Source organism: Rhinoraja longicauda, chromosome 7 (genome assembly GCF_053455715.1).
Source record: "Rhinoraja longicauda isolate Sanriku21f chromosome 7, sRhiLon1.1, whole genome shotgun sequence".
NCBI lineage: Eukaryota > Metazoa > Chordata > Chondrichthyes > Rajiformes > Arhynchobatidae > Rhinoraja > Rhinoraja longicauda.
In genome coordinates, this window is record NC_135959.1 from 47,798,465 (window position 1) to 47,813,527 (window position 15,063).

At 40.3% G+C, this 15,063-nt stretch overlaps 1 protein-coding gene and 1 non-coding gene across 2 annotated transcripts in view; both read right to left on the bottom strand.

The window, feature by feature from the left end:
• Nucleotides 1-966: 966 nt before the first annotated feature.
• On the bottom strand, nt 967-1,038 carry trnac-gca (transfer RNA cysteine (anticodon GCA)). The gene has a single exon. It is a non-coding gene; the product is annotated as a tRNA-Cys (tRNA).
• A 3,675-nt stretch (nt 1,039-4,713) lies between these two features.
• atm (ATM serine/threonine kinase) overlaps nt 4,714-15,063 on the bottom strand; it is a 110,184-nt gene continuing 99,834 nt past the window's right edge. The window contains exons 59-63 of the mRNA XM_078402472.1: nt 14,816-14,902; nt 11,354-11,468; nt 9,714-9,777; nt 8,302-8,447; nt 4,714-5,945 (exon numbers count right to left, since the gene is read on the bottom strand). Coding sequence (XP_078258598.1) covers nt 5,765-5,945; nt 8,302-8,447; nt 9,714-9,777; nt 11,354-11,468; nt 14,816-14,902 — 593 coding nt within the window. The 3' untranslated portion in view covers nt 4,714-5,764. The remainder of the gene's footprint in view (nt 5,946-8,301; nt 8,448-9,713; nt 9,778-11,353; nt 11,469-14,815; nt 14,903-15,063) is intronic.

A 15,063-nucleotide genomic window follows, 5' to 3' on the forward strand; every position in this document is an offset into this window, starting at 1 on the left:
GGCCCCATATCTGAGGAAGGATATGCTAGCTGAGAGAAGGCCCAGAGGAGGTTTACCAGAATGATCCCAGGAAAGATTGGGTTAACATATGATGATCCTTTGACAGCACCAGGTCTGTACTCACTGGAGTTTAAAGGATGAGAGGAGAGCTCATTGAAACTTACCAAATAAAGAAAGGCTTGGATAGAGTGGATGTGGAGAGCATATTTCCACTAGTTGGAGAGTATATGATTAGAGGTCATAGCTTCAGAGTAAAAGGATGTACCTTTCAAAAGGAGATGAGGATGAATTTCTTTAGTCAGAGGGTGATGAATTCATTGCCACAGACGGCAGTGGAGGCCAAGTTAATGGATATTTTTAAGGTGGAGATTGACAGATTCTTGATTAGTAAGGGTGTCAGGGGTTATGGGGAAAAGGCAGGAGAACGGGGTTGAGAGCGAAAGATAGAATGGCGGAGTAGACTTGATGGGCCGAATAACCTAATTTTGCTCCTATAACATGAACATAAACAATTTGTCCCATCCAAACACATTGATATTATGGCCAGGAAAGCACACAAATACCTCTACTTCATCAGAAAATTAAGGAAATTTGCATGTCTCCAACAACTCAAAAATGTCTACAGATTCATCATAGAATTCATCATACTATTGAAATACATCACAGCTTGGTATGTCCCCATGTATGGTATAATTTGCCTAAATAGCACGTTTCTAACAGTATATTTGTGCATGTGACGATAATAAATCAACTTCTGCAAAAATAAATTTCAGATTATTATCTCCAAATTTATTAAGTACATAATTCTGTTTTTCATAAAATGGAAGTGTTTGCATATGTTTGATTTAATAAAATTAAATCTTATTTTAATCTTATAATATATCTTAAAAGGCACAAAAAACCCCAAAGTGTGTCACAAAAATAAAAAGGGAAACATCACAAAATTGAGGAAAAACATTGAAAAAGAGGGGGCACCCGGATTTGAACCGGGGACCTCTTGATCTGCAGTCAAATGCTCTACCACTGAGCTATACCCCCATTCACGCAGCAAATGATCTCAATGTATGTACTTGACAACAGAAGTGTGTGTGATCGGCCTGATTCTAGTTTGTAAGGCGTTATTAATTCATAAATTTTACTCTTTCGAGAACTCAATGTAACCATTGCACGTGTCCGGCCGTTTGATGTTCCACGTTCCATCCGCTCATTGTGACGCACATATCGGTCGAATGTTCGAACGCTGATACAGTCATCGTGGAATGCTGCCCCCTACAGATTCCATGCGACTCCAGCGGCTTCGGTCCCACTCTCCGCTCAATGGGGGAGACCAGTTTGCGTCCAAGTTTCTGCTTCTTTGGCCCTTATCCCCGGCTCCCCGTTTGTTTTATTTGTTGTAATTTCCATTTTGTTTTCAAAAAATATATATCGTCAAGCGTATGGACACAAACCACTCAACAAAGTGCTGGCTCAGTGGCTCAGGCGGAAACATCGCATTTTGTGTAAACCAGCATCTGCAGTTACTTGTTTCTCAATTAAAAGTTACGGTCTCAGTCCTTGCATTTCTCACTGGGTCCAGAACTCAGGGACACTGGCAGCTCGCACTCCAGGGACGTCCAGCCAGAAACATAACCTCGGGAGAGAGCAGTCATTTGGCACGAAGGGACTCCAAATCCCATTGCAATAGAGAAGTAGAAGATAGAGCATGAGAGTTAGCTAGTAAATGATTATACAAACAGCATGTGGGAGTACAAACAAAGAACTGCAGATGCTGGCTGACAATAAAGGGGCACAAAGCGCTGGATTAACTCAGCGGGCCAGGCAGCATCTCTGGAGAACATGGATTCAAATGTGTTCATTTCAGATGGAGGGGTTGGAAAGGCTGGATGCGGGAAGATTGTTCCCGATGTTGGGGGAGTCCAGAACCAGGGGTCACAGCTTAAGGATAAGGGGGAAGTCTTTTAGGACCGAGATGAGAAAACATTTCTTCACACAGAGTGGTGAGTCTGTGGAATTCTCTGCCACAGAAGGTAGTTGAGGCCAGTTCATTGGCTATATTTAAGAGGGAGTTAGATGTGACCCTTTTTGCTAAAGGGATCAGGGGGTATGGAGAGAAGGCAGGTACAGGTTACTGAGCTGGATGATCAGCCATGATCATATTGAATGGTGGTGCAGGCTCGAAGGGCCGAATGGCCTACTCCTGCACCTATTTTCTATGTTTCTATAAAGAAGAATTTCTTCGCTTAAGGCCGGGTCACTGGAACATTTGGACTGTTTGGAATTATTCCATCAGGGAGCTGTGGAGAAGGTAATTGAACCTATTCAATGCAGAGAATGTAGTGTTATTTGAACTACATGAATGGGGAAAGTAGGAAAAAGTGGCGTTGGGAAATGGCTAGCGAACAAGTGATCTAGGTTCGGATCTGCCATGATCTTATCAACTGGTGAACAGATTTGAGCGGCAGATTGGCCTGACCCAAATCTTGTTTATTTCCTTATGCGCACACGCCCAACTGGAATCCCAAACAATGAATGAACTGCTGGAAGAAGTCAACTGGCCAGGCAGCATATGTGGAGGGAAATGGAGAATCAACTTTTTAGATCGGGACCAAAGTGTTACCAGTGACGTTTTGGGTTAATCAAATTGTCACTAAGGTTATGTTTGGATTATAAGGGAAGGAGAGTTTTGGACAGTTGTTGCCAGTTTGCACTAAGATCGAAAATGCAGAAATTAGTTTGGTATAAACAATTGTAGCATTTGATGCCACCTTTGGTAATTTCATACAACATAATAATTTAATATAATTAGTACATATGAATCATATGAATAGTGTAGGTATCAGAGGTTATGGGGAGAAGGCAGGAGAATGGGGCTAGGAGGGAGAGATAGATCAGCCATGATTGAATGGCGTAGACTTGATGGGCCGAATTCTACTCCTATCCCTTATGACCTTATATTTCGTAGTGTTTGCATTATTTTGCTTTTAACATTTGCAGTTTCAATAAACTTCCAAGAAGATTTCTGCTTTCTGAACCTTGACTAGATTTTCCCACACAGATAAGTCCACTTTAAATTCAGGGGACAAGTGCAAGAGAAAACTTGCCACATCTGTGGTGAGTATTTCACATCCTGACCTTCCAACACTTTTGCAATCTCTGGTACCAGTCTGATGGAATTCTACCACTTGCATGGAGGTAAGCAGCTACAATGTCACTGAAGAAACTTAACAGCATTCAGGAAAAAGCAACATTTGTTCTTCCACTGAAGATAGACACAAAATGCAGGAGTCAGGCAGTATCTATGGAGAAAGGGAATAGGTAATGTTTCGGGTCGAGGCCCTTCTTCTGACTGAGAGTCAGGTGAGAGGGAAACTACTATGGCAATTTGGCTGCAAAATGCACTGCAGTTATTCACCTGAATTACTCCAACATCATCTCCCTCATGTTTACAAGGGAGAGAAATAAAAATGTAATAAGTGTGAGACCTAATATTTTAGTTTACTTTTAAATGCAAACTCTTACTGGCCCTTGTGTGATAAGCATCTCACACAATTGAGGGCGAAAGTCACTCTTTGTACATAGAGGAGCAACAGCATGAAATGGACTTAAATGTAAGACAGCTTACGAGTCAGCAGAAACATGCATCATATATCTTCAATTTCCAATAAAATATTTTAAAGAATTTGAACACAATTGTATGAGAACCTGTCAAACCACAAGTGGCAGACTCAAATGACATTGCACTGTGAAAAATGAGCTCCTGCAAGTGGAACTTGATTATATAAATGTTGTGTTCACAGAAGATAAATTACCCTGCAGTAAAGATGAATGGCTTTGTGCAAAGAAATATGGAACCAAAGAGCTTATTATTTTTCCAAGGTTAGCTGAAAATGTACCAATTGCATTGAACTATTATTAATTTGACAGGCATAAAATATAATAATAGGAGGCTATGCTGGAAGGGTAGACAACATTGGTTATACCACAGCTTGAGTACTTGTTTAGTTTTGGTCACCACATTATGAGAAAGGTGTAAATACACAGAAGGGATGCAGTAAGGATTTAAGTGTTGCCAGGAATAGAAAATTATATCATAAAGGAACGCTGGATAAGCTATGGTTGTTTTCTTTGAAACAGGAGGATGAGGGGAGACCCACCTGAGGATTTTAAAACACGGATGATGTATTTCCATTAGCAGAGGGATAAAAAGGTAAAGGAGCACAGATTTAAAGTAATTGATAACAAGATTAGAAGGGACGTGGCAGCATTCAGGAGTTCAATGCATGAAAGATGGTAACGGCAATACCCTCTACATATTTAAACAGTACTTGGATGTGCATTTGAAGAGCCATGACTAACAGACCAGAGTTGGAAGTTGGGATTAGATTGGGTTGAATGCACGCAGGCAATGGGCTGATGGACTCCCTTTGCATCAGAATTTATTCTGGTTCTACAGATAGAAGTTTATAAAATAAAATGAACACTTTTACCAGAAAATGTTAGGACTTAATTAAAATGCTGCAACAAAAAAGCTCTTTAGGCTTATTAAAGTATCTGTTATAATTAAAGCATTTTTAAATTTCCGAGTCTTACACTAATCAATTTTGGTGAATATGTGGAAGAGTGCTGAAAAGCAAAAGGAAAAAAAAAGTCTTGTATTTATAAATATCACAACAGTATTTTTAATTTTTTTAATCTTTCACAATGTTAATTGGACATACTTCCTTATCAAGTAAAATGGCTTTTGATCCCAAAGGTAAAACGCATTGCATAGGCTGATACACACAAAATGCCTTTTATCCCAGTGTAGATAAGGTGCTTTCTAACACATAATGGAAATATCACATCAGACAACTCCATTACAGATTTACAGTTACGATTATGAAGACAATTTACAACTTCCAGGAGGCACAAAAATTAAATCTAATGTGTAATTGATCCAAGTTCCTTTGAGTTTCAAACTGCACTGTGGACTAAAATTAATTCTTGAACATTTCACTTAGTCAAAATTTCATGTCTGCACAAAATTAAAATCTTTGTATTTTAATAGTACAACATTAACTAATTATACATCACTGACATTAGTTTTGCCGAAACATCTTTGCTTGTTTCCAATGAGTGAATAATTTAAAAAATATATTTAGAGCCACAATATCTCAAGAAATGCAAACATTTCCTTTCTTCATGGCTCCCATATTACACCCATGTTACACCTGAGAGTAAGTTGCATGTGACAGAGTAAATTCACTGAACCCAAAGTACCAATGAGAAACGATGATTCAAGCCTTGATTCTGTGATTCAGTCTCCTGAATGAATGGCCTTTGCATAGAGTAGGAAATTCAGCCAAATATGCATACAAAACACAGGAAATCAGCAGCAGCTTTTACAAAAGTATTTTGTTTTGGTTTGAAAGCTATTATTATGGAAATCCAGGCATGAAAGCGCCAGGGTTTGAAACTTAATAATTAACTACGAGAGTCCTTGCATGTTTTTTGCCCTTGACATAGTTTAATTGCTTCTTGGGATATCAGAGGGAGATACTCTGCTATTCTAGTGCTACCTCATATCATTATTAGAAGAAAGTTGATATCTATTACCAGTTAATTAAAATGGAAAATAACTAATTTGAAGCATGTGACAAATACTTCAACTCGAAGTACAGATTTATAGAAATATTTTACAGCTGGTACATTTGTACTTTAGAACAAAAATAATCTTAAATTCAGCAGAACCACAGTGTACTTTTAACCCCATTTATTTCTCTGATCATACCCAAGGCTGCCAGCCGGGAAAGAGCCGACTGAGATTCTTTGGGTCTCTGGCTTGTTGTATGAGTAGGTTCACCTGCCCACCAACACTGAGGACTGCACGTTCTTCAACGCCCTTCAATTTCTCTTGTAGTCTCAGAAGGACACGTTCTGCCACTTTGTTGATGCTCTTGACATCACTGTTGAAAGAAAACATGGCAGATGACCATGGATCTGTGGCAGGTACTTTAAATGCAAGACACAACTGTTAATGTTTTTGTTTAGAGAAACAGGCCCTTCAGCCCACCGTCAACACTGATCTTCAAACACCTGTACACTAGTTCTATGTTATCCCACTTTTACATCCTGCACACGAGGGGCAATTTACAGAAGCCAATTAACCTACAAACCTGCACATCTTTGGAATGTGGGAGGAAAACGAAGCACCCGGAGAAAACCCACGAGGTCACAGGGAGAATGTACAAACTCCGCACAGACAGCACCTGTAGTCAGTATCGAACACAGGTTTCTGGCACTGCAAGGCAGCAATTCTACCGTTGTGCCATTGAACCATTTCCAACCTTTATTATAAAAATCTCGAGGTAATTCAAAGTTTAGCAGACCAATATTAACGCTAATCGCAAAAGAGACGTGCCGTCATATCTTCCAGCCCCTCTCCCCACCCCCAATTTCCTGCCCATCCCTCCACCTCCCAAGGTCATTGCTGAGAGATAATCCCATTGAAAAGTTCAAAATTCTAATGGGGCTTAACAGGGTGGATGTAGGGAATGAGGCTGCCCTTCCCAATGTGTCTGAATCACAGACTCCAAATTAGGATCAAGAAAATAATTCAAGATAAAAATGAAAAAAAAACGTTTTTGCACAGTTAGTGAAATTTTGGAACTCTACTGAAAGCGGTTTTGGCGATTAATTCATTGGGTCTATTCAAGATAATCATGAGATTTTAGACCAAAAGGCATATGAGCAGAATTAGGTCATTCAGCCCATTGAATTTGCTGAGTTTTAGTTTATGATCGAGCTTTATCATCGAGTTTTAGTTTATGATGCAAAGAGAAACATGTTGATGGTGCAGGAAAGTGGTGCTGAAGTAAAAGATCCAGCCATGATGTTGTTGAATGCTGAAATAGGAACAAGGGGATGACCAGCTACATCTGTTTCTATTGCTTATTTTGACATGAATATATATACAATACTATATAATTATTGTATTATTATATAATATTCTTATGATATATGATACTAATATTATGTATATATATTATACCCCATGTATAATTTCATAGATTTTAACATCTATGAAATTATACATGGGATATTATTTCAAGGTACACAGCAAGGAGGATAATAAAAAACATTCGGAGAATGCAGACAGACTGGTAAAATGCGGAGGCACATAGTGAGTGAAATTTAATGCAGAAACCGTGAAATTATTTATTCTGGTTGCAAGGATGGGAAGATAGAATTCTCTGCATGTACATTAGCTTTCAAGCCATTAGAAAAAGAGTGCGCTAAAAAATGGCATGCAGGATTGTTGGCTTTATAAATTAAAAGGTATGTTACCAAACCTTTATGAGCATGGAATAATACAGCACAGGGACAGGCCCTTCAGTCCACAATGACTATGCCAAACATGATACCAACTCCCAAATCTATCAATTTTGAGATTGCAATGTTCCTTTCAAGAGTAAAGCGAAAGTGGGCAGTGTGCCAAACATTTTAACTCCCCTTCCCATTCTGACCTTTCTGTCTGGGGCCTCCTCCACTGTCAGAGTGAGGCCACATGCAAATTGGAGGAATAGCACCTCATATTTTGCTTGAGCAGGTTACAACCCAGTGGTATGAGGTTGATTTCGCTAATTTCACGTAACCCTGCATTCACTCTCCTTCCTCCTCCCCCCCTAGACATCCTACTAGTTCCACTGTTTGCATCCCTGTATCCCTTCGTATTCACCTCTTCTCCATCCAACAATGAGCCATTATGGGCTCCACCTTTCTTTGGTTATCTGTTACCGGTCCCGATTTGTTATGGCTTTTTCCTACCTCCAGTTCTCTTTCCTCTACTTTTAGTATGAGGAAGGGTTCCGACCCAAAATATCGCCCATCCATTTTCTCCAGAGATGCTGCCTGACCAGCTGAGTTACTCCAGCACTTAGTACCTATCTTTGGTATAAACTACCATCTGCAGTTCCTTTCTACACATACATTGTCATCACACTTGTTCAACCTAATAGGCTGCAAATCATGGGAATAATATTAATGTCCTGGTACACTGTAGAAACTCTGGCAACATGCTGCAGAAAACCTGTGGTCTGACACTTTCCTCCATCCTTCACACCACAATCTCAGCTATTTGAGTATTTCTTCATTTTTCAAAATAATTTTATCTACATTATTTTATTATTTGTATCGTCTCAATAAATTATCCCATGATGCTCAACATTAGAAATACCTTGTTTGCAAAATTAGGGACACCAGCAAGCAATTGCTCCTTAATACCATGGATATCTTAATATCTTAAACCATTTTGATCCTTACGTAATCTTTCCATCACATTCGTTGTCATCCCCAGCCACAGTGGAGTTCAACGTGGAATGAAGGTCTGTATCTTCAGGCCTCTGTTGTAAGTGAAGTGCCTTTAAAGGATTCATGGTCCAATCAAAAAGAGGGTCATATAGCAGCACCTAGAAAACATGAATGTAGAGGAAAGGACAAAAGATTAACAAAAGATATTTATGAATATCTTCATAAAGATTTCGCTCTCATTTTGAATTGACATTAATACGTCAGTAGGATTGGTTGAACAAACTTTGATCACTTTCACCGAGGACCTGATAGAAGTTTATAAAAATATAAGAGATATAGATACTTTAGTTTAGTTTAGAGATACAGCATGGAAACAGGCCTTGTAGTAAATCCCCGCACATTAACACTATCCTACACACTCTAGTGACAATTTACACTTGTACAAAGCCTATTAACCTACAAATCTGTACGTCTTTGGAGTGTGGGAGGAAACCGAAGATCTCGGAGAAAACCTACGCGGTCACGGGGAGAACGTACAAACTCTGTACAGACAGCACCCATGGTCAGGATCGAATTAGGTCTCCGGCGCTGGAAGCACTGCAAGGCAGAAACTCCACTGCTGCGCCACCATGACGCCCGAATAGGGCCGAGAATCAGCGTAGTTCCCAGAGTGGAAACGTCAAATTCTAGAAAGCATAGGTTTAAGGGGAGAAGGGAAGGTTAAACAAGATTCAGGATTCTACTCTTTTATTTTCCCCAAGAGAGTTTAGTTTAGTTTAGAGATACAGTGTAGAAATGGATGAAAGGAACTCAAATTTTGGCAGAGATGGGTGTGAAACTGGAAGTGAACAACAACACGTTCTAGGATCTTTAACAGAAAAAGCAATTTGGAGACTGAGCGGTCATTGTGTAAGATGGAAGAATGGTAATTGGGTACTTACAGAGTGACTAGGCACTGAAAAAGAGAACTATTGGTTTTATTAGCTAGAATGAAATAGGATATAAAATTGGGTGGGGAGTAGAGCAAGGGAAAAACTGCATAAAGATGATTGTCTTAGAACATAGAACGGTGCAGTACAGAAACAGGTCCTACAGCCCATAATGTCTCTGCTGAACATGATGCCAAGATGAACTAATTATGTCCGTCTGCACATGATCCATATCCCTCCATTCCATACATATCCATGTGTCTATTTTAACTGTATGATGGGTAAGGAAATTAGGATTAGTGGACAAGTTGGCTGAAGGGCCTGTTTCCACACTGTAAGACTCTGTATGACTCTAAATCATTGCATAGTTAAGCTCAACTTGTAGAAAACCAAGTCCACAAGCAGCTTATTATGTATGCTGCATCTGGGGCGGGGATGGACGTGAAAATGTGGTATTTATTGGAGCAATAAAGTGAGATTGCTTGATAAATTTACCTCAAGGATTGTTAACAAGGCCTCCTGAGAACTTCGCATAACTTCCATCGTCTTTTCACAACACCTGAAGAATGGAACGTCATAAAATTATTACTGGAGGCGAGTCGACATTTACACGAGATGAAAAGTAGGTTTCTCTGTATACAAGTTCTACTCTCTAATACAAAAAGATTTACATGCATTGCAGATATCAGGTATAACATTTATCCAAATTAAAGACAAATTATTGAGCCCCAATTTCATGGGGAGATGAGATGAAACATTTGAAGTAGATGTTGTTCAGCAAATAAGGAATTTTGCTTGTTTGAGCAAAGAGCTGGCACAAATATACTTCTGCACTTCCGTGTGTTTTGCCTTTAAAGTTGTTTAATATTAGCTCTAACAAACCTTTGTTGATGTGATACCATTTTACAGGCTATTTGAATGGTACAACAATCACAAGCAATATTCAAACTTGATATAGAATATTTTATACCTAAACATGTTAATGATTATAAGAAATGAAGATCAATGTAAAAGAATGGTTCCTGAGATAAACAATATTCAATAGTCTGAAGAAGGGTCTCGACCCGAAACGTCACCCATTCCTTCTCTCCAGAAATGCTACTTGTCCCGCTGAGACAGCATTTTGCGTCTACCTTCGATTTAAACCAGCATCTGCAGTTCTTTCCTAAACAATATTCAATACATTTCCAGCAGTTAATTAAAGCAGAACTGGTAATATTGTGCAAGTTCCTTTAGACTTCAAGGATTGCAGGAATCTATATGACTCAATTGTCGCTCCTGGTACCAAAATTTTCATGTGTGGGAAGAAACCGGAGAACCCCGAGAAAACCCACGCGGTCACAGGGAGAATGTGCAAACCCCATGCAGACAGCACCCATAATCAGAATCGAACCCGGGTCTCTGGTGCTGTAAGGCAGCAACTCTACCGCTGCACCAGTGTGTCACCCAGTGACAAAAAGAATATCTCCCTCTTCTTGATCTGTACTTGAGTATTTTTCTTTCTTTTTCCTGATCTCCTGCATATCTCCAGCTAAGAGGGGAGGCGTGTTGGCATAGACCAACCTCCAATCAGCAGGGAATCACAGCCTTACTCAGCAACAAAACATCTGATGCCACAACTGAAGGCAGAAATACTCTGTGGACTTAAGGAATGCTAGTGCAATACCACCATGGGATATGCTTAGTATTACAAACTCAATTTGATTCGTATCAGTGATAATTCCCCCTGAATTTTAATTAAACATGGTCAAATATTTGGCAATCTTATAAACCAAGTCACATAAAATCTTTATCATCTTCAAAGCATAATAGTCTTTCTAGGAGCATGTACCTTTGATTTATTTAACTGGAAAAGTAATGCAGCTAAAATTAATCCTGCAGTTATATGGGCCAAACCTGGAGAAATAAGACTAGCTTAGGTGGGGCATCTTTAGCCGGCATGGGCGAGTTGGGCCGAAGGGCCTGTATCCGCGCTGTAAGACCCTATGCCTTTGACTAAGTGGAGGAAGACTGTTTTGCATGCAGTTATAAGAACTTACACATATTGCTGGTAATTAATTCTAGTTTTTAAACTCTTTATTTGGTAATGCCAATAACATATGGTGAAAGACACAGCAGTAGCTTCCATTCTTTACCTCCTGAAAACCCCCTCCACACCAGTGATGCCCATTCCATCAACGATGTCCCGAGTTAGGCGGAACGGAACGGTTTCTGGAGTGGGAAGAATCTTTCCTTGCTCAAATGCAACCCCTATTGAGGGAAAAAAGTACAAAAAGATCAAGTGAATTAGCGACATGTTACCTGTCATCAGAATCAGAATAACCTTTATTGTCATCCAAAAAAACAAGTCTTTTGGACGAAATTCCGTTACCCACAGTCCAACAATAAGAGCAATAAGAATAAGCAATAACACACACAATCACAACCAACACAAAACAAAAAAAAAGAAACATCCATCACAGTGAGTCTCCTCCAGTCACCTCCTCACTGTGATGGAAGGCCAGAATGTCTTTTCTCTTCCCCTGCCGTCTTCTCCCGCGGGCAGGCTGTTGAAGTTGCCACGTTGGGGCGGTCAGGGCTCCCGACATTGAAGCCCCCGTCGGGCGGAGAAAATCCCGCGGCCTGTTCCAGGCCATGCCGGACCGTGAAAGGTCCGCAGCGGGCCGACCCAAGCCCCGCGATTCGGGGCGGGCGAAGACTCTACCGCTGCCGGAGCTCCCGATGTCGGCCCCCACCTAAGGCAGGTCATCATTAATAAAAACAAGTTTGTGCATTTCCACTCATCTCTTTAACATTCCTCTCATGATTATCCGCATCCACGACAGCGTGGTTTGGGAACAGCTCCATCCAAGACCACAAGAAATCCTCGCATCAACTGGAAAGTGTTCATGACCTCCCAGCTACCTCACTGGAGACCTTTGAACTATCTTTATTTGGACTTTACCTTGTATCTGTACACAGTGGACGGCTTGATTGTAAGCATGTATAGTCTTTCCGCTGACTGGTTAGCATGCAACAAAAAGCTTTTCCCTGTACCTTGGTACACATGACAATAATAAACTAAACTAAATCACAATAAGTGTGCTGATATGCAGTGGTTCTGAATGGTCAAAAAGAAAACCCTTTTAAAAGGTGATTGCTACAACTGCAAGTAATTAGTTAATGTGTTTGCTAATTTAGGCTTCATCCAATCAAGATTATTGCATAAAAACATCACTGAAAGAGATAATGTTACCTCTACAGTATTTGAAGTGAAGAGTGTGCTGTGAGAAATGACTAAAGCCACCCCAAGCAAAACAATGTAATTTACAGGCAATACTGTGTCATTCAAAGAGTACTCAATATTAAATTGCAATGCATTTAAGAGATTGGTTTCAGAAAAAACTGGAGTGAGGGCATCCTGCATATCTGGGAGAGCAGTGTCGTGTGGGCTTGCTACTGCCACAGCTTGTACCTCTTAACATTGAATAATATAAAAAATATATTGAACCTACAGAAAGCCACAATGGTCGGTGCTGGATTCAAAGTTGTTTGTGATTTACATTAACAATTTGGATGACAATGTAGTAAATTGATGACATTATTAGTAAATTAGCAGATGACACAAAGATGGGTGGTATAGTGGAGAGTGAGGAAGAAGGGGTAAGGATATGTGGAACGAGCTGCCAAAGGAAGCTATAGAAACGGATACAATTATGACTTTCAAAAAACATTGGACAGATATATGGATAGGAAGTGTTTAGAAGAATATGGGTCAAATGCAGGTAAATGGGACTAGCCCAAGTTGGGCCAAAGGACCTATTTCCATGCTGTATGGCTATAGGATTCTCGGAGCACTAAACATCAATATTATGACTATTCAGGAGACCATTTCGGAATCTTGACTGTTTCCTTTATGCCTCAATGACAAGGATACACATACAGTGCATTTAAAAAGTAATGACTGAAATAAGTAAAGCAAGTAAAAAGAAATAACTGAAATATCACATTTACATAGGTATTCAGACCCTTTGCTATGTCACTCAAAATTGAGCTTATGTTCATCCTGTTTCCATTGATTATTCTTGAGATGTTTCTACAACTTAATTGGAGTCCACCAGTGGTAAATTAAATTGATTGGACATGATTTGGAAAGGCACACACCTGTCTATATAAGGTCCCACCGTTGACAGTGCATGTCAGAGCAAAACCAAGCCATGAAGATGAAGGAATTGTCCGTAGACCTCCGAGACAGGATTGTGTTGAGGCACTGATCTGGGGAAGGGTATAAACCAATTTCTGCAGCATTGCGGGTCCCAAAGAGCACAGTGTCCTCCGTCATTCTTAAATGGAAGAACTTTGGAACCACCAGGACTCTTCATAGAGCTGGCCGCCCGCCCAAACTGAGCAATCAGGGGAGAAGGGCCTTGGTCAGGAAGGTGACCAAGAACCCGATGGTCACTCTGACAGAGCTCCAGAGTTCCTCTGAGAAGATGGGAGAACCTTCCAGAAGGACAACTATATCTGCAGCACTCCACCCATCAGGCCTTTATGGTAGAGTGGCTAGACGGAAGTCACTCCTCAGTAAAAGGCACATGACAGCCCGCTTGGAGTTTGCCAAAAGGCACCTAAAGGACTCTCAGACCATGAGAAACAAGATTCTCTGGTCTGATGAAACCAAGATTGAACTCTTTGGCCTGAATGCCAAGCGGCACCCCTCATCACGTAGCCAATACCATACCTCTGGTGAAGCATGGTGGTGGCAGCAGTTTGCTGTGAGGATGTTTTTCAGCGGCAGGAACTGGGAGACTAGTCAGGATCGAGGGAAAGATGAACAGAGCAAAGTCCAGAGAGATCCTTGATGAAAACCTGCTCCAGGGCATTCTGGACCTCAGACTGGGGCAGAGGTTTACCTTCGAACAGGACAACGACCCTAAGCATACAGCCAAGACAATGCAGGAGCGGCTTCATGACAAGTCTGTGAATGTCCTTGAGTTGCCCAGCCAGAGCCCGGACTTGAACCCGATCGAACAATTCTGGAGGGACCTGAAAATAACTGTGCATCGACGCTCCCCATCCAACCTGGCAGAGCTTGAGAGGATCTGCAGAGAAGAATGGGAGAAATTACCCAAATACAGGTGTGCCAAGCTTGTAGCGTCATACCCAAGAAGATTTGAGGCTGTAATTGCTGTCAAAGGTGCCTCAACAAAGTACTGAGTAAGGGGTCTGAATACTTATGTAAATGTGGTATTTCAGTTATTTCTTTTTAATTACTTTGCAAAAATTTCTAAACACCTGTTTTTGCTTTTTTATTGTGGGGTATTGTGTGAAGATTGATGATAAAAAAATGAATTTAATCCATTTTAAAATAAGGCTGTAACGTAGCAAAATGTGGAAAAAGTGAAGGGGCCTGAAAACTTTCTGAATGCACTGTATTAGAGTTAATGCTTTACTTAACACTTGCTGCATTCAGGTCCATTTTCAGACACCTAGTGGAAATATTCACCAGTTGAAACTGCATTGATTTCTCTGCAAATTCACAGTTGGAAGCATAAATGCTAATTCATTTTGAATGGCTGAATGAGCATACACAAACACTGAGATTACTAAAGGCTCACCGAGATCTATGTGCACAAGTTCAGCTGACTCTTCATCAATGAGGATGTTCTGTACGTGTCTGTCACCAAGACCAACAATGTAGCAAACTGCAATAAAGAAAATTCCTTTAAGTTAATAATGGGAAAATAAACTATAATTACCATTATTTATTTAATGTAACAACAATTTTGCAGCCATAGAACAGTACAGCACAAAACTCTTCCCTCGCCTTCACACCAGTCCGAGCTAGAGACTGTACTCCTTCCCA